Source organism: Canis lupus, chromosome 7 (assembly GCF_011100685.1).
Source record: "Canis lupus familiaris isolate Mischka breed German Shepherd chromosome 7, alternate assembly UU_Cfam_GSD_1.0, whole genome shotgun sequence".
NCBI lineage: Eukaryota > Metazoa > Chordata > Mammalia > Carnivora > Canidae > Canis > Canis lupus.
This window is the reverse complement of record NC_049228.1, coordinates 25146044-25173344: the sequence shown is the minus strand read 5'-3', so window position 1 is coordinate 25173344 and position 27301 is coordinate 25146044. Positions and strand designations below refer to the sequence as shown.

General features: G+C 34.7%; 1 protein-coding gene across 5 annotated transcripts in view; it reads right to left on the bottom strand.

The window, feature by feature from the left end:
- RC3H1 (ring finger and CCCH-type domains 1) overlaps positions 1 to 27301 on the bottom strand; it is a 79363-nt gene that overhangs the window by 36428 nt on the left and 15634 nt on the right. For all 5 annotated transcript variants that reach the window (XM_038542463.1, XM_038542466.1, XM_038542467.1 and 2 more), the window contains exons 2-6: positions 9799 to 10172; positions 5924 to 6044; positions 4809 to 5048; positions 3990 to 4165; positions 872 to 1072 (exon numbers count right to left, since the gene is read on the bottom strand). In XM_038542463.1, the coding sequence (XP_038398391.1) occupies positions 872 to 1072; positions 3990 to 4165; positions 4809 to 5048; positions 5924 to 6044; positions 9799 to 10029 (969 nt within the window). In that variant the 5' untranslated portion in view covers positions 10030 to 10172. The remainder of the gene's footprint in view (positions 1 to 871; positions 1073 to 3989; positions 4166 to 4808; positions 5049 to 5923; positions 6045 to 9798; positions 10173 to 27301) is intronic.

Sequence of the window (27301 nt, the reverse complement as noted above, 5' to 3'; positions counted from 1 at the left end):
CAGGCATCAGCAAGTTCTCAGTAAGTGTTACACAGTAATATATTTGAAATACCCTTATATCTTGATCTTATTTTTTTTAAATTAAATGTGGGTGGACTCTCATCTCTCTGGTTATAAGTATTTAAGGTAAAGCAGTAAAAGTTAATACTATTATATATATATATATTTTTTTTTAAATGGTGCTTTGAGACTTTTTCATACTTTCATATACTTCATGTTGAATTACAACAAAAACAATTATAGGATTGGCCCAGTTTTAACAGAATTAAATACAGCACTTAGAGTAAGCAACAAACAATGGAGCCTGACTGTGTATACTCTCGTTATCTTTTTATCATAACAAAGAACAGATAAAGTAGAATTAAGTTTATTGAAAATCTGATCAAATCTAAAATGATTGGTAACTTATTATGTGAAATTACTGTGGCTGAGAATCATAAGAAACCTCAATGTATACATCTTCCAGACTCTTAAATGGCTGTTACAGGAAGACAATGAAGGCATTCAGAAAATGGGTTTAACACACACAATAACTAAAACTCAGGGGACCAAACAAGAAGGGAGGGAGGCAACAATAATAGAGATGAAGACTCTCAGAAGAATACAAGAGAGTGCTGGATAGACTATTATAATACTAATTAAATCTTATATTAATGATGTCAAATATATCAAATAAAAACCCTTATGTAAACAAACTGGCATTACTCTATGACTAATGACTAGTTAGAATACTCAGCTACAAATAATGTAATTTTAAAGAGCCTGACACATGGTATTCACTTTAACATATATTTAGTAAATAGATTACTAAATCATGAATTACCAAAACTCCAAGATTCGTCCAAGAAGTAAAAAACAAAAAAGGGTCTACCTTGTCAATAATTGACTGCATATGAGACTTATGAGACTGGTCTCCATAAAGCAAAGAGGACCATTGGTCTGGTGCAATTCGTAAGCCTGCTTCCATAGCAATTTGCACTATCTGGGAGTCATGTTCTCGCCGCAGAGCTTCATAGGTTCTAAACTCTTCTTTCAGTTGCATCAAAGAAGAGTCTTCATCACGTTTGGTGACCTAGTAAGACACACATAATCTCATGAGTCAGGTAAAAAACAAAATGAGTTTATACTTTATATGAACACATATAGAGAACATACAATTTTTAAAATAACAAATTTCTTTTAGCAACAATAGCAAGATTAAAGTGGAACACAGTTTTAAGCCTGTGAAACATTTCCCCCCTTCATAGACATAAAATTTAAATTGTATATGTGTGTATATGCATTTTTGAAAAGAAGAAAATACTTGAGAAGGCTGTCTGGCTCAGCCCGTATAGCATGTGACTCTTGGTCTCAAGGCATGAGCGTAAGCCCCACTGGATATGGAGCCTACTTCTTTATATATACAACTATACTCACATATATACACACAAATAAAGCAAAGACTTTAAAAAAAAACAAAGGAACATACTCATGCAATTATTCTCAAAATAAAACAAAACAAAATGTATGTTTCTTTCTCATAACTATAGATTATTAAACTTGGGCTTGCCTGGCATTAAGCTAGCTGGTACCCCTAACTGAAAGAGCTTCATTCAGATGCTGGTGTGATTCTAAAGATGATTAATCTCTGCTTAATTTTCCAGAGTTTTGCAGTCTGGGCCACCAACAGAAAGTGTAAAATAATGATGATGATAATGTCTATTAGTAATTAAAATGACTATAACCGTTATTGAGCCCATAGTATGTGCTAGTCAGTGTGTTAACTTATTAACCATCATACTGACATATTAACTCATTTAATTCTCTAAGCTTCTTCAGGTAGGTACCATTTTTGCTATATTGTTACATTTTGAGTCAAGCTGGATTTAGGCCAAAGGCTCAAGAAATAAAAGTAAAATAATTAATTCTAGTCCAGGATCACTTGTATCCTAACATATTTCAGTATATATTATACCCTGTTAACCTTTTATTCCCATAAAGACTTAAATTTCTCTAGTAGAAAATTCCCTTTTTTTTCTTCTACCAAAGAAAACTACAGCCATGTTATTAGTTAAGACTTCTAGGTCATCCTGATATTATATTTTTAAATGTTTTCCATTTTTATTACAAGAAAGTCTAAAATAAATTGTGTTAGGTAAGTCCATGAAAGACCAAATAGATGAAAAAAAATCAAGAACTAAAGTCACAAAAACAAAATATATTTTGCCACAATTCAAAGGCAAATCAAAAGACGAAATACCTATGTGTATGTATAAAAATATCCTCTCAATATAGGCTAAACCTTACTAAAATGCAGAATGTTTTCTATATGGTATACTAGGGTTTCCTGGACTTGATTCTCTAAACTCTCTTTTAACTAAAAACAAAGATTTCCAAGAGATGCAATGTCTAAAGTAAGTCCTGGAACTATACTGTACTAAGAAGGAATAGAATTATCCCTGTTTGAAAAGGTTTTTCAAATGCAAATAAAAGAGATGCTAAAATGATGCAGCTAGAACATATCTATATCGATACATATGGCCACAAGGAAGAATGCAAAATGCCTACCAATGTGAGTTCCACAAAGAAAATGAAATAGGCATGTATTGGTAGATACTTAACAGAAACTCTGCCACAGTGAATAAAATTTAGGGTATGGACCTATTGTGATGAGAGGAAATAAATCTTTTCATGATGGAGATAATAGTACATATTACCAGCAAGAGAAGAAAACAGGTGTATAATGAAAAAAAGGGAAATAATCATGACCCAAGTGAAAAATCATTAGATTTTTACAAATTTCCAGTCTCTTTTCAATTACTATTAATTCTTTTAATTAGGATTGAGAGAGGTTCACTGTGGATATTCTGGGGTTTTTGGACCCCTTATTATTCTTAACAGAGAAGGGGTGGACTTCCCTTTTATTTTTTAAGCTTGCAATATTGAGTCTGTCTGGTACTATTAGAGAACAAGAACTTTGGAAGCAGACATTCTGAAGTGTATTCCAGATTATACTGTACAATCATATTATAATCATTACAACAAATATGAGTTATTTGGTGACAATCTGAACTGGTTGGGAGTTATTTTGGCTAGAGTTTCTGACAGTTCCAAAGGCACCTAATAAGGCAAGGACAGGGTTGGGTGCAGATTTGGAGTGCACACCTCATTTTCAGTATTCAGTATATATATAATCTGACTCTAGAAAGAAACATAATAATGTGGGCATTTAGTCAGAGCTTTAAAGCTTTTAAAAATTAAAGTGGTATGTTTCCCTGTTGATTTTGTGAATCGTTCTTTCTCAGAAATGAGAGAATAAACTATAGATTGTAGGATTTTTTAGTTTTTAGTGTCAGATGAGGGGATGTAGTGACCCAGGAATGGCTATTCTCAAAGTTTGTATGAATTTAAAAATTTTTTAGAGGCATGCCTCCCTGGTCCATGAAGTACTAGTTATGCGTGTGTCAGAAGCAAGAAGCCTTGACATTAAGAAGTCAGGAAAACAGGATGAATGATAAATGATACATAGTGAGCACGGATATTTGAAGTAGTGCTGATTCAATTTGAGATACAAAAGAGTGTGTCCAGCATTACTATATACACTGAAAATGAAATGGCAAATGGAACTCCAGTACTGTGTATGTGGAATTACAGCAGGAGCAAATAGCAAAATGAAACTTCTTGCTTCAATGACTCTCTGCTCAGACCAATTCTGCCTACAGTATTGGTGGAAAAATAACACAGCATTTTAGCCTCTTCAAATATAAAAATCTGTAAGCCTCAGTTTGATCTATGTTGTGCAATATCCAAAATACAAAATTTAATAACAAGATTTAACTTTAATAAAACACCATCTACATTCTTCTTTATTTTTTTTTATATTTTTGAAAAGAAAAAAGATTGTTGAAATTTTCTGAGGGGGCAACTTTATTTAACTCAAAGTATTACTATATAAGTTTGGGGAAAAGACAATGTTTCCTTTTAAGCTGAAATTTAACATTAGTTCATACCTTGAAGCAGGAGGCTCTATAAAGGAGCTGGACAACATGCCCAATGCTAGTTTTAGAGGCTTGAGGAAACCGTGGCTCCAACCTTTGCACCACAAAGAGAACCAATACTTTTCTTGACAAAGCAGAACCATCTTCCAAGGCCAGGAGAACCAGCTTTAGAGCTTCCTCTTGCATTGCTAGGAAAAGTTGGGCAAAACCAAAATTTATCAAAGTGCAAGGATAAGATTAAACTATTTATTAGAAGGGCAATATTCAGTAATTGCTGCAGGTACCACCACTCAATGAGCAACACAACATAATAACACATATTCACAGTTACACTTTCTAACCATTTTGGGAAAAATTTGTATTATTCTGTATATTTAAGACAGATATAAAAATAATACATTCAAGAAAAACTTCTTTCAAATGAAAACTTTTGACATTGAGAAAAGTTTTAGAGGCTCTAAAATACTGACATGGAATTACCCAAGCCATGATTGTCAAGTGACATATTTCTTTTTTTTTTTTTTAAGGTTTTATTTATTTATTTGACAGAGAGAGAGCAAGCATAAGCAGGAGAAGCAGGCAGAGGGAGAGGGAGAAGCAGGCCCCTCACTGAGCACAGAGCCCGACATGGGGCATGATTCCAGCACCCTGGGATCATGACCTTAGCCGAAGGCAGAGGCTTAACCTACTGAGCCACCAGGCACCACAAGTGGGGTATTTCTTGATAACAACAGAATACTGCTAAAAACCAGCCTTTGTATCACACTTATAGTTCTTACACCATACTCCTAGAATTATTACTATAACAAATATCAAACTTTAATCACATACCTGGTCCAAGGAACTGGCAGCCCCTAGCCCTGACTGCTGCCCAGAGATTGGAGGAGAGCTGCTGGGGATTCTGGTGCTGAAGAATGAGCTCTGTAACTGTCCGTTCACCTAAAGATCGAGCTGCTCTCATAGCACGAATCCTGCCTTCTTCTTCCACTAGTTGGCAGTGGACCAGAGTCACCAGCTTTCTCTGCATTGGGCGACTCAGAACACTCTGCGTAGTGCTATTCAGACCCACTCCTTTAAAAGAGAGTAAAAAGTTATATGTAGATTTACAACGCAGTTTTAGAGTCCACAAAAACTTCCTCTGATGGGTTGACTGACTTATGCATACATGAATAGTTCCAGTTCTACTAGAATGCTTAAATAATAGATAAAATTATATAAAGCCTAATTTGCATGTTAAAAATATACAAAAGCTGTATGTCATGTAAATATACCACTCATTACAACATTAAATATATCATTATTCATCGTAGCCACGGAGGAGAAAAGGAAAAAAAGGTTAGACAGCATTAATATTTAGTTTAAGACTCGAATCTTGAGAACATAATAGTTCTGGCATATTATTTCATAATGGTTAATTTTATCTTTCTAATGAAATAACAAGCCATAATGGCAAGGCAATAAAAATATAAAACAGAATAGAAGGCAGGCAACCCAGAGTTGTCAAATGATGGAAAGCTATTATGAAACCACTAGTATATTCACACTTTTGAAACTCATTCAAATGTTTCCAACATCATATAAACTCTAAATTTACCTATTTGATGTGGTTTATAATGATATTATTTAGTGCTCGTAGGTTTGATTTACAATAAATAAGTGTATTTCATTAGCATTCATTTACAGCCCACAATTTTTTAAAAAGAGGTATTTATTTTAGAGAGGAGTGGGAAGGGCACAGGGAGAGGGAGAAACTCAAGTAAACTCTGAGCTGAGTGCAGAGCCCAACATGGGGCTCAATCTCATGATTGACCATGAGAGATCATGATCTGAGCCAAAACCAAGAGTCAGACACTTAACTGACTGTGCCATCCAGGTGCCCCTACAGGCCACATTTTTAATGGTAATAAAAACATCTTTAATAAACATTTGTTTAGCTTCTGATTTACCTCTAGCACTGCTGAGTGGTTTCAGGTACAATGCTAATTCTTCTACACATTTCTTAGCTTCCTCATAATGCTTTGTATCTTCAACCCCACTACACAAAGTAATGGGCTGCTGCTCAGGGACCTTGAGGTCAAAAGAAAAGGTCTGTATGAGTACTCATGAATTAAACGTTTTATTGAGTGTATTTTATACATGCTACTCTGTGGTAACATCAAAGCTCCCACTAAATTTATTGAATTCTTCCAGAAGACTTTTTCTATACTAACACATAAAATTTAATGGATTACTTTGGTTTTGTAATAGCTTTACTGAAATAAAACTTGTATACCATATAAGTGACCCATTTAAGACGTACAATTCAATGGTTTTTAGTATATTCATAACTGTGCAACCATACCACAATTTCAGAACAGTTTCATCACCCTTCCAAAGAATGCCATAATCTTTTAAGTCCCCTCTCCCATATTTCCTCCTAACTCCCCACCAACCACAGGAAAACACTGATCTATTTTCTGTCTCTATGGAGTTGCCTATTTTGGACATTTTCCATAAGCAGAATCATAGAATCATACAATCACTTCCAAAGTGGCTATACCATCTTTCAATCTCACCAGCAATAAATGAGTTTCTGTTCGTCCACATCCTCACCAGCATTTCTCTGTGTTTGGATTTTAGTTATTCTAATTGATATGTAGCAGAATCTCATTGCTTAAATTTGCAATTCCTTAATGACAAATAATGTTGAGCAACTTTTCATTAGTGCATTTGCCATCTGTATGTTTATCTTCTTTTGTAAGGTGTCTATTCAGATCTTCGAGTTATGAGTCTTTTACATATCCCAGACACAACTTTCTTTCAGATATATGAGTTACAATGATTTTCTTTCATTCTGTGAGTTGTTCTTTCACTCCCTGATGGTGCCCTTTGAAGCACAAAGTTTTAAGTCTTTAGTTCAACTAATCTTTTATTTGTTATGCTTTTCATGTCTTATCAAAAAAAAAATCCAACCAAACAACAAACCACCTCCTACACTAAGGTCATGAACATTTATGCCTGTATTTTATTTTAAGAGTTCTGTAGTTTTAGCATTTATACATAGCCTTTGGTTCATTTTGAGTTCATTTTTGTGTATGATGTGAGGTAAAGGTCCAAATTCATTTTTTTGTATTGGGATAGCCAATATTCCCAGCACCATTTGCTGGAAAAACTGTCCTTTTCTCACTGAATGGTCTTGCAACATTGTCAAAAATCATTTCATATGTGTGGGTTTATTTCTGAGCTCTGTTCTATTCCATCGATCTAAATGTCTGTCTTTATACCAGTATCACACTGTCTTGATCACTGTAGCTTTGCAATTTCAAAATCTGGAGTATGATTCCTCCTACTTTGTCCTTTTTCAAGATTGTTTTGGCTATTTGTGGTCCCTTCTGATATGAATTTTAGGATGGGTTTTTTTGTTGTTGTTTCTGCAAAAAGAAAAACCACCATTGGGACTTTGAAAGAGCTTGCATTGAATTCGTAGATTGCTTTGGGTAGTACTATGATCTTAACAATATTAAGTCTGCCAGTTCATGAACATGCAATGCCTACTTGTCTTAATTTCTTTCAGCAATGTTTTGTAGTTTTCAGTGCATGATTCGTTCACTTCCTTTGCTAAATTTATTCCTAAGTACTTTATTATTTTGATGCTTACTGTAAGTAGATTTGTTTTTTTAATTTCCTTTTGGATTGTTCATTGCTAGTGTATAAAAATGCAACTAATGTGTTGACTTTGTATCCTGCAACTTTGCTTAATTCATTTATAAACTCTAACAGCTTTTTAAAGGAAATCTTTAAAGGTAAAATAGTGGCTACTATACATTAAAATGCTCTATCCTTGTTCCTCAAAATGTTAAAAGTAGAACTACCCTGTGATCTGGCAATTGTACTACTAGGTATTTACCCAAAGGATACAAAAACACAAATTCGAAGGGATCCATGCACCCCAATGTTTATAGCAGCAATATCAATAATAGCCAAACTGTGGAGAGAGCCCAAATGTCCATTGACTGATGAATGGATAAAGATGTGGTGTGTGTGTGTGTGTGTGTGTGTGTGTGTATAACAATATTACTCAGCCATCAAAACAAATGAAATCTTGCCATTTGCAATGACATGGATGGAACTAGAATATGCTAAGTAAAATAAGTCAGTCAGAGACAGACAAATACCATATGATCTCACTTATACATGGAATTTAAGAAACAAAACAGACGAACACATGGGAAGGGGGAAAAGAAAAAAGGAAAGAGGGAAACAAGCCATAAGAGACTCTTAAAGATAGAAAACAAACTAAGGGTTGATGGAGGGACATAGGGTAGGGATGGGCTAGATGGGTGATGGGTATTAAGAAGGGCATTTGTTATGATGAGCAGCAGGTGTTGTGAATAAGTAATGAATCACTAAATTATACTCCAGAAACCAATATTGTACTGTATGTTAACTACCTAAAATTTAAACTTAAAAAATTAATAAAATAAAATGCCCCATACTCAAATATCATTAAAATTAGTTGTTTCAGTTAAGATATAACAAGGTCTTACTCATTTTATGGAAAGTTAGTTCCTCTTTAGACAATTTAATGAAAAAAAGCAACCTTTAGTTATTTGCTATTAAAACAGTATATTTCTAAAATTATCCTTAATGAGTCTATTTAAATGTTTCCCAAAATGTCACAGTGGGATTTTCAAAATTAAGAGACTTGATTATGAAACGAAAAATTCAGGACAAGAAGCAAAAAAGGATCAATTGCACTTTCCCATTTGACAAATATTTTGTAGTATTGGTGACATCACGAGGTTTTTTTTTTTTAAGATTTATTTACTATTTATTCGTGATAGAGAGAGAGAAAGAGGCAGAGACACAGGCAGAGGGAGAAGCAGGCTCCATGGCAGGCGCCCGATGCAGGACTCGATCCCGGGACTCCAGGATAGTGCCCTGGGCCAAAGGCAGGCGCCAAACCACTGAGCCACCCAGGGATCCCCAAGAGAGGTTTATAAATAAGTTTTCCTTTTGAATATGCTATTCTAGAACTGTTCTCTTCATCTCCAACATACATAATATCAACCTTCCTACATTTTAGCAGCTTATATCAAGACTGATCTAGAGAACATTAATGGGGCCAGATCCGAAGTTCTAATATATTTATTCAGAAAATGATTTATGGTAAATACATGGCATTTCAGACTCACTATGCAAATTTAGTAAAGGATTACTTAAGTAAATCATATCTATCTTTCAAAAACCTGCATTTCTTGGCTTTGTGATATCTTCTGAATATATTACTAACAACTAGATTCAAGAACACAGACATAAAATTTCAGAGTATTACCATCAGAATTGCTTGACTTTTACATTTAGGTACCAGGGGATATTTGCTCCTATTCTAGAAAAATGGTTCCCAAAGGTTACGCTCTACAGTTCTTGTCACTGTCCTTATCTTTCATTTCAGTTAGTGTCTACTAAGTAAAATTGTCTGAAGTAGCTTCACTTTTCCTATTAAGTAAAATGTAATAATTTTATGAGTAATATTTTCCTCAATATTAATTAAGAGGTCCTTGTGACTTACCCTCTTAGGTTTCTCTAGTGATCTGAACCACTAAGACTGTTGAGAAAGGCTGACCACCAAGATTAAATGGCTGTTACTGTGTTATGACTGAAAATCCTGCACTGCCACAGTATATCTCTCAACACACTGACATGAAGGATTTACACAGTACTGAATAGAATTTTATCTAATTAAATAGAAGGCAACATTGCTCAATTTTTATTCAACAGGTTTCTCTTAGAAGGAAAACACACTCAGAAATTTAAAAGAATAATAAGTCATTCATCTTACCTGAGCACCTACTAGCTGCAGCAATGCTGAGTTCACGGGGAGGAGCTCAATATCTGTATTGATAGTGGTCTGGTCAAATGGGCAAGCCTTGCGGTGGAGTTTATTCAGGCACATCTTGCAGACAGTATGACCACAACCCAAACTGATGGGCTTTCGAATTGTTTCATCGAAAGTCTGAGTGCAAATTGGGCAGGAGAGGAAATCCGTCCATTGTGGAGCTTGTACAGGCATTGTTACTAGAGTTATAATTCACTAACACACACACAAAATAATCTAAAGCAAAGATTCCACTGGAATCAAAATCTTTGAAAAAAGTTTTTTTTTTTTTTAAATATCTTCTGTAGATACAGTCAGCACATAGTGTGAAATATAACCTGGAAAACAAAAAAAGAAAAAAAATTAGTGTGTCTTCCTTTTCAATTAAACTATGCATTTACACTCTACTACTTACAACCTTTTATACCCCATTTATAACACTATAGTACACTGTTTCACACTTTTATAAAATTAGAGCCTTAACAAAACATCTTGTCTCATCCCCTTACTGAAGAGATGGGGAGTGGACCCCAGGAAGAAAATTACTTGCCCCAGGTAACAAATGAAGTTAGTAATAAAGTTAAATACAGTATCTAAGTCTCTGAAGTTTATTGAAGTCTAGAATTATAATGAAGAATTAGCCTTTTTAAGGTTAAGAATATTATTTCTTATTTAAACATCAGTTACATCAATCTGTTCAGCTGTGAAAATTTAACAAGCTCTACACACTGATATTTATGCTTCTGTGTATGTTCCACCTCAATAAAGTTTTTAAAAATTGGCCTGAAGTAAAAACATTAAAATATTTTTTCATCAAAGTAGGTATGGGTAATGAGATAAAGAGTCTGTGGGCTTTTTTAAAGTCTGTTTTTAAGGGTCTTAGATATTGTTAAGAATTTTATTTGCAGATAGTTATCTTTAAACCTCTGATATGGCCTGTACTTGTTGCTACTGTGCGTTGTGTTAGAACAAATGCACAGTTAAAATTATTTACTTCAAAGATTTTTTAAATCCCCAAATTTATAAATGACAAAATAATTATAATTCAAATTAAATGAAATTTCATTGCCTATCCTGTTTTTGGCCGAGGATAAAAGTCAAATTGTAAAACTCATCACCTATATCTAAAAAAAATTCTTCTTATATACAAAAGTCAACCTAAAACTTCCAAAATATATCTTAAACAATACAATTTATACTATCTCTAACTGTAGTTTCTAAAAATGAGAATTGATGCACAGAACAATAAAGTAACAGTATTACAAGGTTCTTCAAGATTTGATTATGCTCAAGAGAGACCACTTACAAAGACGAAAAAATTATTTAAGCTGTAATTAACTAGGAAAATAAATCCTCTATATACCTTACTTTTTGAGCATTACATTTAATTCTTGTTTTATCGAAATAACTCAATCTTAAATGCAAGCCTATTATTGATGAGAGAGCTGAGAGAGCAGTTTCCATTAGGTATGCTAACAATGTATCTGTTCGCTCAACAAATATTTACTAAGCACTACTTATGTGCCAGACTGAATTGTTAGCGAAACAGCATAGTCATAATATCTGCCTTCTGAGTAATCTTAGCTTTGTTTGGGTTTTTGCAAAGTGTGCTGTAAGATAAATGGATTTAACCAAGTTAATTTCATGTTCAGGATCTAAAATTAAAGTTATCTGCATGTGTGTTAAAATGGCCCCGGCAATAACAAGAATGAGTAAAGAAATTGCTAGAAATCAAAATCTTTTGATTTCCATAATGTTTTAAAGATAAATACTTCTACTAAAATGGATTTAATCAAGTAGATTATGAATAACTACAAGTATATTTATATTATTTTTTAAGATTTTATTTATTTATTCATGAGAGACACAAAGAGAGTGAGGCAGAGACATAGAGAGAGGGGAGAAGCAGGCTCCATGCAGGGAGCCTGATGGGGGATTCAATCCCGGGTCTCCAGGATCACGCCCTGGGCTGAAGGCGGCACTAAACCACAGAGCCACTCGGGCTGCCCAGTATATTTATATTAAATTATTACTATTTAACATATTGAAACTCTCATCTAGAATGGTAAAAAAGAGAATACAGTATCTAATTACTCTATTCAACTGCAGACTCAAATGCTACATTTGTGTATGGGGTTAAAGAATGCTCCAAAAGAAAAAAAATTTTTAGAAGATAGAATATTCAGAAAAGGAACTGGTATCAGTCACAAACTGCTTTTTGAGCTTGATTAAATCAATAAAATATCACCCACATGAACTTTTCTATAGATTAGCATGGCAATTTATATCAATGCCTGTGGATAATCTGATCTTACATTAATCTCTGTAGAGTTAAATGGTTCCCTTTTATTAGTATGACATTGTAGACAACTTAAAATTTGTTAACTATAAAAGTAGAGATAAAACTCAGCACACTTTAGTCTCTCCAACACTTTATACAAGTGCCAAAGGGCACAAAACGTGTTTTATTGTATATAATTATAATTTTTATTATTTACAAAGCTATGTGCCACATACGCCTTATATAGAGGACTTATAAAAGGTAGGTAATTACCGTTATCCCACTTTACAGATTTGAGAAACGGAGGTTTAGAGAGGCTGAGTAAGGTAAGAAGAAATAGAACTAAGATATTAACTCAGATATACTGGCACAAAATCCAAACTCTTAACCATATTAAGATTAAAGGTTAAATATAAAGGAACTATTTGTGACTTCATTCAAAAACCAATGTCACAAAGCTGCCCTAACAGCTACTAACTTCATAGCAATTCTGCTAAATTTAACTGCCAAATCTAATGGTCAGGTCACTGTTCTAATCTCATTTGTCTTCTCAGTTAAGATATGAAACAATTACTAACTCCCTGCTTCTTGAAAGTGTGCATGAACCACATTCCCCTCATCCTTTCCAATTTGTTATGTTTTTGACCTCCTAAATTCTTCTAAATGCTAGAATCATCAGATCTCCATTTTGAGTTTCTCTTTCTCATCATCCTTCAGCTAAAATCCCAAAACAGCCTTCTGATTTAGAATAAAGTCTGGATTTCATATTCTGATTTACAAAATCCTAAATGATAAGACCTATTAATTCTACTCTAACTTTATTTTCTAATACTTATCCTCACCACCCCAGTACTGTCCAGCTCCTCAAATGAAGCTTGTTCCCACTTTAGTATGTTACTACAAGCTATTCTATCTAATCTTTGAACTGGAAACCACTCTTTATCACTTAGATGCCACCAAAAATGTCAAGTCCTCCCTGACCACTCAAAACTCTAAATCACTCTAGTCCATCACTATATTTAAATTCTCTATAAAGCATTTCCATCATCTATAAGTAGCATTTTCTTTCTTATATTTTTATCTGCTTACTCAATATCTATATTCTATATGAATACAGACTCCACAAGAACTGAGACCTCATCTGTCTTGTTCACTATGAAAGCTATAGCTCCTCACAATTTAGGCATACTAAAAATTTTGCATAATTTCAGAGTTCATAGATCTGTGGAAATCTATTCAGAAATCTCTAAGGTACCTAAAAACTCTACATTAAGAAATTCTTATCTATATTATTCCTAATGAGTCATAAAATTGCAAGTAAATATTTGAGATTTATTACATGTCAGACATTGCAATATGGATAACAGGTAGAAAATATGGTCAACATCAGTTTTACATATTTGAAAACTCATGACTCTCCTACCTGATTTCAGATCTGTGCTGCCATTACAAATTTTCCAAATTATCCTGTTGTAACAAGAATTGTTTAAAATAGAATCATAAAATTTTACTGGTAAAAGACCCTTAGAGATCATCTGGTTCTAGCCTAATTTTTCAAGATGAGCTAATATTTACTTATGTCCTCATTAGTAGCAAGTATTATGAAACTTTTTCAAACAACTCTTTTCATCTTAAAACCCAAAGAATTTGGAATAATTTTCCTTCTTTTTTCAGAAAAAAACATTCAGAGAACTCTGTCTAAGGTCACAGGGTAGTAACCGGCAAAGTCAGGACACAACAACCTCAGGTCAGGACTTGACACACTAAAGCCTATGTGCACTTTCCACTGCACCAATTTGACATGGAGAAGACCAAAAGGCAAAACAAGTAAAATAGTTACAAAGTCATGCAGCTTGATAATGGCAGAGCTAGGATTAGAAACCAAGTTTCCTAACTCCTAGTTTTAGCATCCCCTGCACCCTCCACCGGATTGCCTTGCATAGAAAACTACCACCAAACACCTGATTTTTAAAATACTCTTGCTTACTAAAACCATGGTTAACAATATTTGGCTTGGATCAAGGCATCCATTAATCTTTAATATGTAAAAATATTTATATATACATGCTCATTCTTCTGGGAATAAGATCCGTGACTTTTATCAGATTCTCAAAGGTTTTATTTGGAGAGGAAGGGAAAGAGAAGATAAGAATCACAGACTCAGTGAAATAAAGTAACTGGTAAAAACATAAAAAAAAAAAAACAGGAATAAAAATTTATATGAATATATATTTCCTCTGTATTTGCACCACAGTCTCAACAGACTACAACTCTTGGAAATTTTTAAAAAGTGATATTTGCAGGCATCATTTTTTTTATACGGTTACACTGGAGTATCTCCCTCTCATTCCTATCTCCCATCCCTCTAGTCTTCATTTTCATCCCACCTCCACAGGAAAACCATAGCTATTATTCTCTCTTCAGTTTCTTTATTCATTTGTCAAATATATGTTATTAATTGGAAAGAAAGCATTTTAAATGCTGTTATTTACAACTTTTTTTATTAAACCAGTTTTTCTTAGAAATTATACCTAGAAATCTTTCTCCATTCCCAGTAAAAATTAAATATTCCATTACTTGCAAAAAAAATGTTTTATTGGTCTTTACTATGTGCCCAGGAGTGGGGCTAAAAATTAGTCCACAAGCAAGTCATTCCAAGTCTGCATAGACCTTACATTGGTTCCTTCGTTATCTAATCTATTTAAACAATAATGATACAAAGTAAGTACATGACTCCAAGGCATGGTAAATGATATTAAAGTAAAGGCAAAGGACAGGGATTTAAGTACATATAACAGAGATAATCTAAACAAATTGGGATGGGGTTGTATGGGGCATTGCTTTCCTGAGGAAATGATATTTATGGTAATATTTTAAAGATGAAGAATAAATGTTATGGGAAAAATAATGCATAAAATGTGTGCACCCATTCTAGGTAAGGAAAAGTAGAACGACAGGCTCTGAAGACTATAGAATATACTACCATTAGGGAGCTAGAAAAAAACAACAGGGAAATGAAAAACAAAAACAAAAGGCAAAGAGAGCAAGAGAAATATGCATGAGATGAGATTAAAGAATCAGTAAGGACCAAATAATACATGATCTCTTATCTACTATTATTGTGCGTGGTCATAATGTAAAGACTACTCAAAAGGGCACTAAAAGAGGCAGGAAGGATCCCACTTCATTGTTTTTAATACTCCCCAATCTGCATACTATTCTTACCAATCCTCATCCACTGAGATCTCCTTCAAGGCCCAAATTGGAAGGAGAATCTAACAATACTATGGGATTTCTCTCTCATTTAATAAAGTAAATAATTATACTACCATCATGGTTATGGTTATACCACCATCATGCCTTTTAGAAAACTTGATACGTAAAAATTCTAATACAGCAAAGAAACATTACACTGACTTTCATATTACACAAACATAATCTACCAATGTATTCATAACAGAATTATTTTTTTAAGGTTTTATTTATTTATTCATGAGAGACACAGAGAGAGGCAGACACACAGGCAGAGGGAGAAGCAAGTTCCATGCGGGGAGCCCTATGTGGGACCGGGATCACGCCCTGCACTAAAGGTGGACGCTCAACCACTGAGCCACCCAGGCATCCATAACAGAATTCTTTTAAAAGAAAGGCTGGAAATCTTTGTAATTGAGACAAATTAAAAATATTGTGTTCAAAATAGGGGAATGGCTAGATAAACAGAGGGTATCCCTGTACTATGGAAACAGATGCAGTTATTAAAAAAGAAATTTATGCACTGGAAATGGAAAGGGATCCAAGATATATCAAGCAAAACAAAACTTGCAGACCTGTATATAGTATCATTTGTGTTGGAGAAAAAAATTCTATATATTAGTCTTGGTATTGATGGATGTAAATGGATGGAAGAAAAAAGTCTGGAAAGACATCTAACAAACATAGCAGTTACACAATTGGACAACTAATAAAATGTATATAATAATTATATAAGTGCAAATAAACTTGAAAGAACAAAAAGAGAAGCTAACTATATCTGGAATACAACTCAGCCTATTTCTAAGATAAATTACAGTAAAATTAAAACATTTTTCCTTATTACATTGACCATTTTACACTTATGGATATCCAAATAATCAAAACTTAGGAGTCCTTTTCAAAATTTATTAAAAGCCCTTTTATAACTTCTCTATAAATTACCTCGTTCAAAGAACTAGCACAAGTTTAATTTTATTTTTCATTTCATCTCACTTAACCTAGTAAAATGAGGTACAGTTGCTAATCTTACATTTTTTAAAAAGATTTATTTATTCATGAGAAACACAGAGAGAGGAAGACACAGGCAGAGAGAGAGAAGCAGGCGCTATGCAGGGAGCCCAGAATCACACCCGGGGCTGAAGGCGGCACTAAACCGCTGAGCCACCGGGGCTGCCCTAATCTCTTACATTTTCTAGTAACGTAGTTCTTAGAGACAACTATAACAAACTTGATAGAATAAACATACAGAACCAGCATCAGGTTCTTCACTGAAAATAAAAGCATTCTTTTGATCAGAAAGATACATATGAAGAGACCAAAGGGAAAACAGTATTTTAAAAGCTTGACTTTGCTTGGGAAATTTGATGATTACAAATAATAACTCAGTCTTTGATGATTCTATTTCAGGAATATAAAATCATAAAGCAAATGTCATTGTAGTTGTTAGATCTAAGAACAATTTCTACTTCCTCATTCTTTAAACATCTTTCTCCAAAGGCATCTTTCTAAACATTCTCCAAGCTTTCTCAAAGACAGATGTTTATATCATCTTCAACCACAAAATACATCTAAACCACATAGAACATATGGCTTAGCGAATGTAATAAACATCCTTTCAGTCAAGAGTAAATATATGAAATAAAATTACTAAAACACCAAATACCAACATCCAGATTCTTTTTTTTTTTTTTTTTTAAGATTTTATTTATTTATTCATGAGAGACACAGAGAGGCAGAGACAGGCAGAGGAAGAAAACAGGCTCCCCACAGAGAGCCCTATGCAGGGCTAGATCCTGGGACTCACAGATCACGCTCAACCACTGAGCCACCCAGGTGTCCCCCTCTTTACTTCTAACAAAATCCAAAGGAGAGGCTGCTGCTCAATGATGAAACCAATGGTTAACTTCCTATTGGTTAAAACAAGGCCTACTCCCCTATGTAAATGGCAATTAGTGATTTTACTGATACTAAGTTGATAACACAGAACATACAACAATTATATAGCAATCAGTCCACCTTGAAGAAGGCCCAAATTTTAAAATATCATATAACTTCCCCCAAAACATGCACATTTTTACAGCAGAATTAGTGCTCTTGGCTACTACAAACAAAATCATGATAGGATACATAAAAGAGCTTGGTTTTCTAAAAGGTCAGGCTTTATGCAAGGTGTTTTCACATTCTTTTCTTATTTAAATGTATACCATAAATATAAACAAAATAAACTACCACCAGTCACCAACAACTGTTAAATGCCAGCACTTTCTGTGCTCTATATACAGTATCAAATTAATTAAATGTTCACAGCAATGCTGTAATACAATTATCTTCATTTTAATGATAAAGAAACCAAAGTACAGACAAGTACCCAAAGATACAAAGCTAGCAAGTGGCAGGACTATGATTCAAACTTGGCCAGCCTAACTACCAAGCTAGTACTTTTAAATACTATAATTTGTGCCATCTTATAGAGAGTTAATATAGTCATTAAGGTAGAGGAACTTTTAAGGGTGATGGAAATGATCTAAAATTGGATTATCTTGATAACTGCACAATTCAGCAAATTCTCTAAAATTCATTGAATTACACACTTAAAATAAGTGAATTTTACACTATGTAAAGTATACTTCAATAAAACCATTAAAATCACCATTAAAGGCTTATAAATGGTCTTAATTTTCAAATTTTTAAATATAATAATTTAAAAACATAAAGACACCTTCAGATTTGTTCTATGAATGCAGCAATAGCCCTATTAAAAGCTAAATTACACTGCTTTGAAGATGTCATTTAAATATATTAAAACTGACATTCAAAAACGTGTTAAAATTGTAGTATCATCTCCTTTATATGGGTTCATTTAAATTGCCTCTGATTTACAGGGAGAAACACAGAAATAAAATTCATCAAGTATCTAGTCTGGGCCAGTCACTGCTCTGAGGCATTTTTTATGCCCATTTTATAGGTAATGCTTGAGCTTCAACAGCATTAAATAACTTGCCTAAAGCTAATAAATTGTGGACTGAGACCACAGTTCAGCTCTTAAGTGAATCTGAAGTATAAATTGTCCTGAGAAAGATATACTAAATAAAACCTTATTGTCTATAAGAACAAAATCTTGGATCTCCTCTCAGCCTGCCCTATGAGAGGAGTTTAATCCTTTATTCTTGGTCTTAATTTAATTTTCCATCCTCTGGAACATTTCCATAGCAACCAATGGGGCAATATCAGAACATTTTTAACCAACTTGAAAAATGAAGCTAAAAAGAGGAAATCAAAACAAAAAGGAAAATCAATAATAAATTATAACACTTTTCAGTGTTATAATTCTCAGCAAAGTATCAATTAACTTACAGATGAAATACTAGGCTGAGATTTCTGAGGAACCTCAAGGTTTTTTTGGCAAAAATACCCTGTGAAGAAAGATCTAATTTTGATTGTAAAAATCTCTCTTCCCAAAATATGTGAATTTGTAACCCTATATTGTACACAACATTCTAGATATAACTAATATAATTTATATAGTAATGTTAGTACAAATGGACAAATACTTGGGACAGGTATAAAAAGAATGGCTTCTGATTTAGGGGGGGGGGGGAGCCTGAAAGATACAACTTAACACAGAAGGGTTGAGAAAGCAGCAAAGGATTGATTTAGCTGGCTTACTTTCCCAGTGTTCAGAAAGACAAAAAGAAACATTTCTATCTGAAAGTTAATGCCAAATTTAGAAGAAACAGTAAGGAAAGATAAAACCATTCATGGGGAAGCTGTGTGACCTGAAGTTTGAAATAATACTTTCTATAAAGTGAACGACAACTTCCAACTTTGTGTACAGTTTCAAGTTCCAGGTTTCTATCCTACATAAAGTTATGCATTGTGTGTAAATGTGCTACACTGAAAAGGACATCACCAGTTATTAAGAGGTGGTAGAAAAGTGTCATCTTGAAAATATCTGTGAGGTAACAAGCAGGGAAAACTTACCCATAGTAGCAAACAGCCCAAAGGTTATTGTATTTTTTTCAGCTTTTCATTAGGATTGAGATGTATTACATACAGTATCCTGCTGTATATTACATAGATCGAATTCAATATATTCAATGTATTCCAAACATGAACAACCCAACAAGAACTAATAACCAAAATCAGGTATATTTTGGATTACACTACACATTTTAGTTGATCTGTTATCTTGTTCACTGCTTTCAAACTAAATGCAAATTTCTGATATTGGTTGCTTTCTTTGTAAAAATTGATGTCTCCTTAATTTGGCCTCCTTTCTAAAACATAAAGGTAACTCAGTCCCAACACAAAAATATCCATGAATGATTTTTAGTACCTAGGCCAAATATTTTAACCAGACTTTAGTTTTTCAGATCACGTTTTGAAATCTCTCCTGCTGCTACAATAATGGCTCCTTTTGAGAACAGGAAGTTTGTTCCTCCAGTCTGCACAAGTTATTTTGAGACACAATGACAAATCTGATTGGCAAGTACTCAGTAATCTTGAATGTAGGGGTAAAAGCTCACAAGGAAAAGAAAATCTAACTTGTCCCCCATAAATTCATTATTTCAGACTGTTAATTACAATGAAATTGAGACATTTTGAGGGGCAGCACTAATAATTCTTTTGTTCAACTTATCCCTTACTAGTTCTTTCCTACCAGCATGCTTAAATCCTTATTCAGAGGAGCTTAAAAAAAAACCCACATTTCTAACTCCAACCTGTCTCAGACCGTTAGTTAAAAAAAAAGAAAAAAAAAAGCACATCAACAACCTTCTTTTGAAATTCAACAGTTAAATCTCAGTAATTATCTTTTTTTTGATATAGCATTTAATAATGTTGACCAGTTATTCCTGCAAATGCTGCCCTTCAGGTTTCTATAATGGCATACTGTTCAGATATTCCACTAATGGCAGGCCACTCCTGTGTGTCTGTTGAGGGCTATTCCTTCTCTGCCCATCTCTGGAATGTATGTGGTTTTCAGAATTCCTTTCTCAATTCTTTCCTTCAAAAAATGTCCCTGAGAGATTTTGTGTATTTTTCAGCTTTCAAATACCAACTACAATGCTGATGATTTTCCAAATCTATATCTCAGGTCATACTTCTCTTCTGAATGCCAGGCAGGGCCATACAATCAGTAGGCTATTAGCCATCCATGTCTAACTAGTATCTCAAATAATTTCAACCTTACCAAAAACCTTTTGTTCCTCATGTCAATGACTGAGTCACTTATCCATTGACAGAAACATGGGGAATCATCACTGACTTCCCTTTTCCCCAAACCCTTCTCCCTCAACTAATCAGTCACCATATCCTACCATTTTATTTTTTAATGTTTCTTGAAACACCTTCCTACTCATTCCCAATACCTAAGTTTAGGTTAGCAACGTCTCTTATCAATATTACTAGATTTCTTAACTATGGTACCCCTGTTAATAGTATTCTCAGTAAAGCAAAGTTAGGCTATAACTAGACTAAGTTCCTTAAAATCAGAGAAATTTTGTTTTGTCTTCTCTCTTGCTATTTTCTCTATGGTTTTAATACAGAAAATGTCAGCCAATATACATCAGTAAACCTATCAAGCTGGAGTATTTGTTTTCCCCAATATAAAGCCAACTGAGCTGATGGAAAGCTAGCTGCTAGGGAAGAAACTTAGGGCCTTAACATTCAGAAGTATGCACAGGTCAACAAGGATTTGTAGGACTTGAATAACAACACTATGAACCAACTAGACCTTAAGGACATCCAGAGAATACCTAACAAAAGCAGAATCCTTTTCTTTTCTTTTCTTTTCTTCTTTTTTCTTTTCTTTTCTTTTCCTTTCTTTTTTCTTTTCTTCCCTTTTCTTTCTTTCTTTCTTTCTTTCTTTCTTTCTTTCTTTCTTTCTTTCTTTCTTTCTTTCTTTTTCTTTCAGATTTTATTTATTCATGAGAGAAAGAGAGAGAGGCAGAGACATAGGCAGAGGGAGAAGCAGACTCTGCAGGAAGCCTGATGCGGGACTTGATCCCAGGAATCCGGTATCATGCTTTGAGCCAAAGGCAGACACTCAACCACTGAGCCACCCAGTTACCCTGCAGAATTCTTTTCAAGTACATATGGAACATTCTTTGACAGACCACACGGTAGATCACAGAACAAGTGTCAATACATTTAAGGGGACTGAAATCACAAAAGTTATATTCTCTGAACACAATGGAATGAAATTACAAACCGTAACAGAAATAAATTTGGGGAACTCACAAATAGAAAAATTAACATACTCCTAAATAACCAAGAAGTCAAATAAGAAATCAAAAGGGAAATTAGAAAATATTTTGAGATGAATGTAAATGAAAACATACCACACAAAAACTTTTAAGATGCAACTACAGCAAGGTTTAGAGAGAATTTTACAACTTTAAATGCCTATATTAAAAAAGAAGGGGGGGGGGTGCCTGGGTGGCTCAGTCTGTTGTGTCTGCCTTTGGCTCAGGTCATGATCTCAGCGTCCTGGGATCAAGCCAATGTAGGGGTCCCCACTTAGGAGTCTGGTTGTCCCTCTCTCCCTCTCCCTCCCTCTGCTTGTGCTCTCTCGTTCTCAAATAAATAAAACCTTTAAAAATAAAGAGAAGAGGGAAGTGGGTGTGGGGATGGGTAAAATAAGGTGAAAGGGATTAACACTACTAGTTATCATGACGAGCACTTACTAGTGTACAAAATTGTTCAATCACTATATTGTACACCTGAAACTAATATAACATTGTATGTTAATTATACAGAGTTAAATTTTTAAAAACCAGTAAAAAAAATTAAAAAGAAAAATCTCAAATCAATAATTTTACTTTCCACTTTAAGACACTGGGGAGAAAATGAGATATTTAACATCAGCAGCTTAATGACAAACTGTGGCCAAAATATAAACTCTGAATTTACATTGGTAGCAAATGATGCCAATTTTAGACAATTACTCCCCTACACATTATAGAATGGAAACTTATAAACCACACATTAAGAGCTTAAAAATAATAAAAACACATTTTTAAAAAGATAAAAAATTCAAGTGTTTTATACCCTGAACTGTAACATTAATTAGTTTAAGAGGTATAAATGCAATCTTAAAAGATCTTGGTGGTTCCTTTTCCCAATGAACACACACACACACATTTCCATTTTGGAAGGAAATAAGACACCTCAAGGTTTATAAACTCAAATATAAAATCCAGGTTTTTGTTTCATTATTTTAGGCAAACAATTTATAACATGAGAAATGAGTCTTAATATATCAAAGCTGGCAAACAGAAAAAACACCCAACTTTATCTTTCAGAGGGCATTTGGAATACCACTTACAAGCAAGCTATGCTGGCTTTCCTATGAAGGAGATTTTCATAGGTTCAATATAAGCAAATGGAGACTTAAAAGGAATGCTAAGTTTTAAAATAATGGCATTTACTATGGTTAAAATATTCTTTAAAAAGGACACTATTCTATTTTTTTATTATCATAATAACCTTGCAAACTATTATTAGACCCTTGAGAAAAACAGGGCTCAGAAAAGTTAAACCATATTCTCAAAGTTCACGGCCAGTAAGGGCTGGTAGAGTTTAGATTCCAACCCTGGTGTGTCTATCTTTACCATTGTAAGACTGTCTCCTTAGGTTTTTAAATCATTTTGTGTGTCAGTTTGCAAAATTCCTCCTTTGCAATTTGACTTTGCCGCTCTTTCTATTAAGAGAGTGGGTCTATTTCCCCACCTCTTGAATCTGGATGGCCTTGACTTATTCTGAATAGTAGGATGGAACAGAAGTGATGTTGGAGGAGTTTCAGAGCTTAGGCCTTAAGTGACCTTGCAGCTTCTACCCCCACTCTCTTGGAACATGGTGCCACTATGTGAGGAAGCTTGAACTAGTCCCCAAAGGTAAAACCAACAGAACAGAGTAAAACGGTCCAAGCTCAAACCCCAAGAGCAATCAGTCCCAATCTAAGCTGCCAGATGACTGAAGCTGCATAAGTGGCCTCAGTGGAGACTAGCAACAGAACACACAGTTAAATCCTGCTCCAAATCTGACTCAGAAGTGTGACACAAATAAAACAGTTACTGTTTTAAGCCACTGAACTTTGGGGTGGTTTGTTACTCCATGATAGATATCTAATAATTGTATAATTAAGATATAACAACAGAACACTTCTAAATTTCATCATAGTCTTTTGAGAATACAGTAATATTGAATGTAATATTGATCCTGGAATTTGAAAGTTTCTCTCAATTGAATTATACCTTTTAAAAAAGTGAATATCTACCTATCCTTTTTCTAAGACCCTAAAAATTACTAATATTTTGAAGTACCTTCATAAACACAACATTCCTAAATTTAGTTTCTTAATTCTACAGCATAAATTAACAGTAACTAAGGGGAAAAGCATTTAAGTATGTCACTGGTAATACTTTCAAAGCACAGCATGGACAACAAATCCTCTAGACAAAACATGTTCCACTTAGGCTCAATTTAAATCCATCTGAAACTTTTTACTATATTACAACTTAATACATTTGTTATCTATACTAACAATCCTCCATGCTGCTGTTCCAGAGAAGCATTATTAACTCTTTTTTAAATTATTAATTCTTAATATTGATAGATTCCTAGGTTCCCAAGTTGGATGTTGTTAGTCTTTACTGGTTATAACCTAAAGACTTAACTTTCCTTACCATTCCTCACCTTAGTGATCTTCAGCAGGTTATACTTGTTTTTACCTACTCACAACTATCTTTATATACTCTCCAAATCTATTCCCTTTCCATCCCCAAACTGTGGGATTTGAGTGCCAAGTACTTGTAGATGATTGCATTTAATCCTCCAATAACCTGAGATACCTATCATCTTTACTAATGAAGGAAAGAAAACTCAGCTAATTTAGTGGTCTAGTCATAATTCAAACCTATGTTTGTCCACTCTAAAGCCTGTACATTTTCCACTGTAATAAATGTTTTCTAATTTTCAACACCTGTAATTTTTAATTAGCCAAAACTAAAAATCTAAATTAAATGGTCCTTGTTTGCAGTTTAACTTGAGCATGATTACTTTTAAATTAAGTAGATTTAGGGCAGCCCCAGTGATGCAGCCATTTAGCGCGCGGCCTGCAGCCCAGGGTGTGATCCTGAAGACCTGAGATCGAGTTCCACATCAGGATCCTGGCATGGAGCCTGTTCTCCTCTGCCTGTGTCTCTGCCTCTCTCTCTCTCTGAATAGATAAATCAAGAAAGAAAAGAAAAGAAAAGAAAAGAAAAGAAAAGAAAAGAAAAGAAAAGAAAAGAAAAGAAAGAAAAAGATTGATTTAGTGCAGGTATCCTGGAACTGTTTAAGCCTACTAGTTTATTTAAGAAAAAAATTAGGTTACAGCAACTTCTATGTTTTCTGGGGAGAATCCCAAAGAACATTAGGACATTTCACTGAGAAATAATCAGAGGACTAAAATAGAAAATGAATCTTAACCTTATATGTGTTTTAAGATACTTAATATGTATTGAAGTATGGCATACATACAGAAAGGCATATAGATCAAGAATGTTCAGGTCAATGAATTATCACAAAGTAAGCGTATCTGTACAGTTGACCTGTATAGTTGACCTGTGAACACCACCAGTTTGAACTCCATGAGTCCACTTATACTGATTTTTTAAAAAGAGTTAACAGCAAAAACCACAAGGCATTTACTTATAACTGCCAACCCCAGTCTCCATAGAACAAAACAAAGGCAACTGACACAGAGGTTGTGCCCGTTTCCCTGGCAACGCCAGGGAAACCCATGGAGGTAGTCAGCAGTCCCTGGGTGCCCTGGGACAGTGTAGGACTTCAGGTCACCCCCGGCGTGAAGGGAATGTGTACATGAGGGGTTGGGTCAAGCACCAGGGGGCGGGCAGGCAGAAGGCTAAGCTGAAGGAGGATCACATCCAGGGCCCTCAACCTTCCAATCCTCCAAGCACTGGTTCCTCACCAGGCACACTCCCCAGCCTCTGCCCAACAGCACTCAGGGCCCAGAGTCTCTAGGAGGCCAGCTACACTTACACATGGCCACAGCTCCTTATAGCACAGGTCAATGCTATATGGCAAGACAGGATAGCTGTACTGTGCCTCCAGGCCTCTGCCACAGCCAGCAAGCCACCCAGGAGCTGCCCTCCTGAACCAAGGCCACCAAGCTGTAGAACACTACCATCCCAGGACCAGGGCTGCCCCTGGTACTGGTCTGCCTACAGATGGCTTTTTTCAATAACATACATACAATACTATGAATTTATTTTACCTTCCTTCTGATTTTCTTTTCTCTAGGTTTAAGAATACAGTATATAATGCATATAACATACAAAATATATGTTAATCAACTTTACATTATGGGTAAGACTTCTGATCAACAGTAGGCTATTAGTAGTTAAATTGTGAGGAGTCAAAAGCTATAAGCAGATTTTTGACCGCATGGGGGGGGTCGGTATCCATAATTGTTTGAGGGTCAACTGTATACCCAAGATATACAGCATTACCCCCAGAAAGTCCCCTCACCAGCCCTTCCAATCATTATTCCTTTATTCTTCCTCAAAGGTCACTACTATCCTAACTTCTAATACCATAGATTAGTTTTTGCCTGCTTAAAAACTCTACTCAGTGGGGGATCCCTGGGTGACTGAGCGGTTTAGCGCCTGCCTTTGGCCCAGGGCGTGATCCTGGGGTCCCGGGATCGAGTCCCACATCGGGCTCCCTGCATGGAACATGCTTTTCTGTGTGTCTCTCATGAATAAATAAATAAAATCTTTAAAAAAACAACAAAAAATAAATAAAAATAAAATAAAAATAACAAAAATAACAAAACAAAACCACCTCTATTCAGTGGAATCATCAGTATATATTCTTTTGTATTTTGGCTTCTTTCATTTAGCATTGTATTTGTTAGATTTTTTTTCTACATTTATATTTTTAAAGTGCTACAAAACACTCCAGTTAAACTAATCAGTCAGAAAACCACCCTTCATAAAGTCATTTTTGAAGCAGTGATGACATTTGGATTTTGACTATCAGCAGATTTCTGGTATTGAACTAGAAACAAAAACCAGGTGTCAATAACAAAACTTGAGAACCAAGAGTCACCTCTTTACTCCAAAAAACAAAGCAGCATGTCACACTAATAATCCCCACTTCTTTCCTTTTGCTTGCTCCTATCTTTTTTTCCAGGGAGCCTGTGCCTTGGACTTCCTTGGTGGCTACCATAGGGCTGACTGATTCTAGAACTGGGCAACAACGAGAAAACAGGAAGATATATTCAGAATAGGTAAGCCACAACATGCTTGGGATGCAAGAGCTGGGTGATACTTCAGTGTATGCTCTGGCCTAAGGAATTTTTGCATTAGAGACATGTTCTAACATGTGTAACAATAATAAAATATTAGTATTAATAAAATGTATTGTCCCCATAATCTACTAACCAAGGCTTACAGGCACTGACATTACTTTATTTTTACAGAATACATCTGAAAGAGTTTACACTATTTCCAGAAAACAATTCAGTGATTTTCAAGCACACATGCTTGAAAAGTAATGCAACAGGGATCCCTGGGTGGCGCAGCGGTTTGGCGCCTGCCTTTGGCCCGGGGCGCGATCCTGGAGACCCGGGATCGAATCCCACGTCAGGCTCCCTGCATGGAGCCTGCTCCTCCCTCTACCTGTGTTTCTGCCTCTCTGTCTCTGTGTGACTATCATGAATAAATAAATAAAATCTTTAAAAAAAAAAAAAAGAAAGAAAAGTAATGCAACAAAATAAGAGGTATGGATTCATTTTCCAACTTAGAATTATTTCTAGACTATCCCTGGCAAAAATTTCATTTTGAGTTTTAAAAAATGGACAAACTGCTACATGGCCTCCAAACAAGAAGCTTATATAGCTACAATGTATTTTATTTATATAAAGTG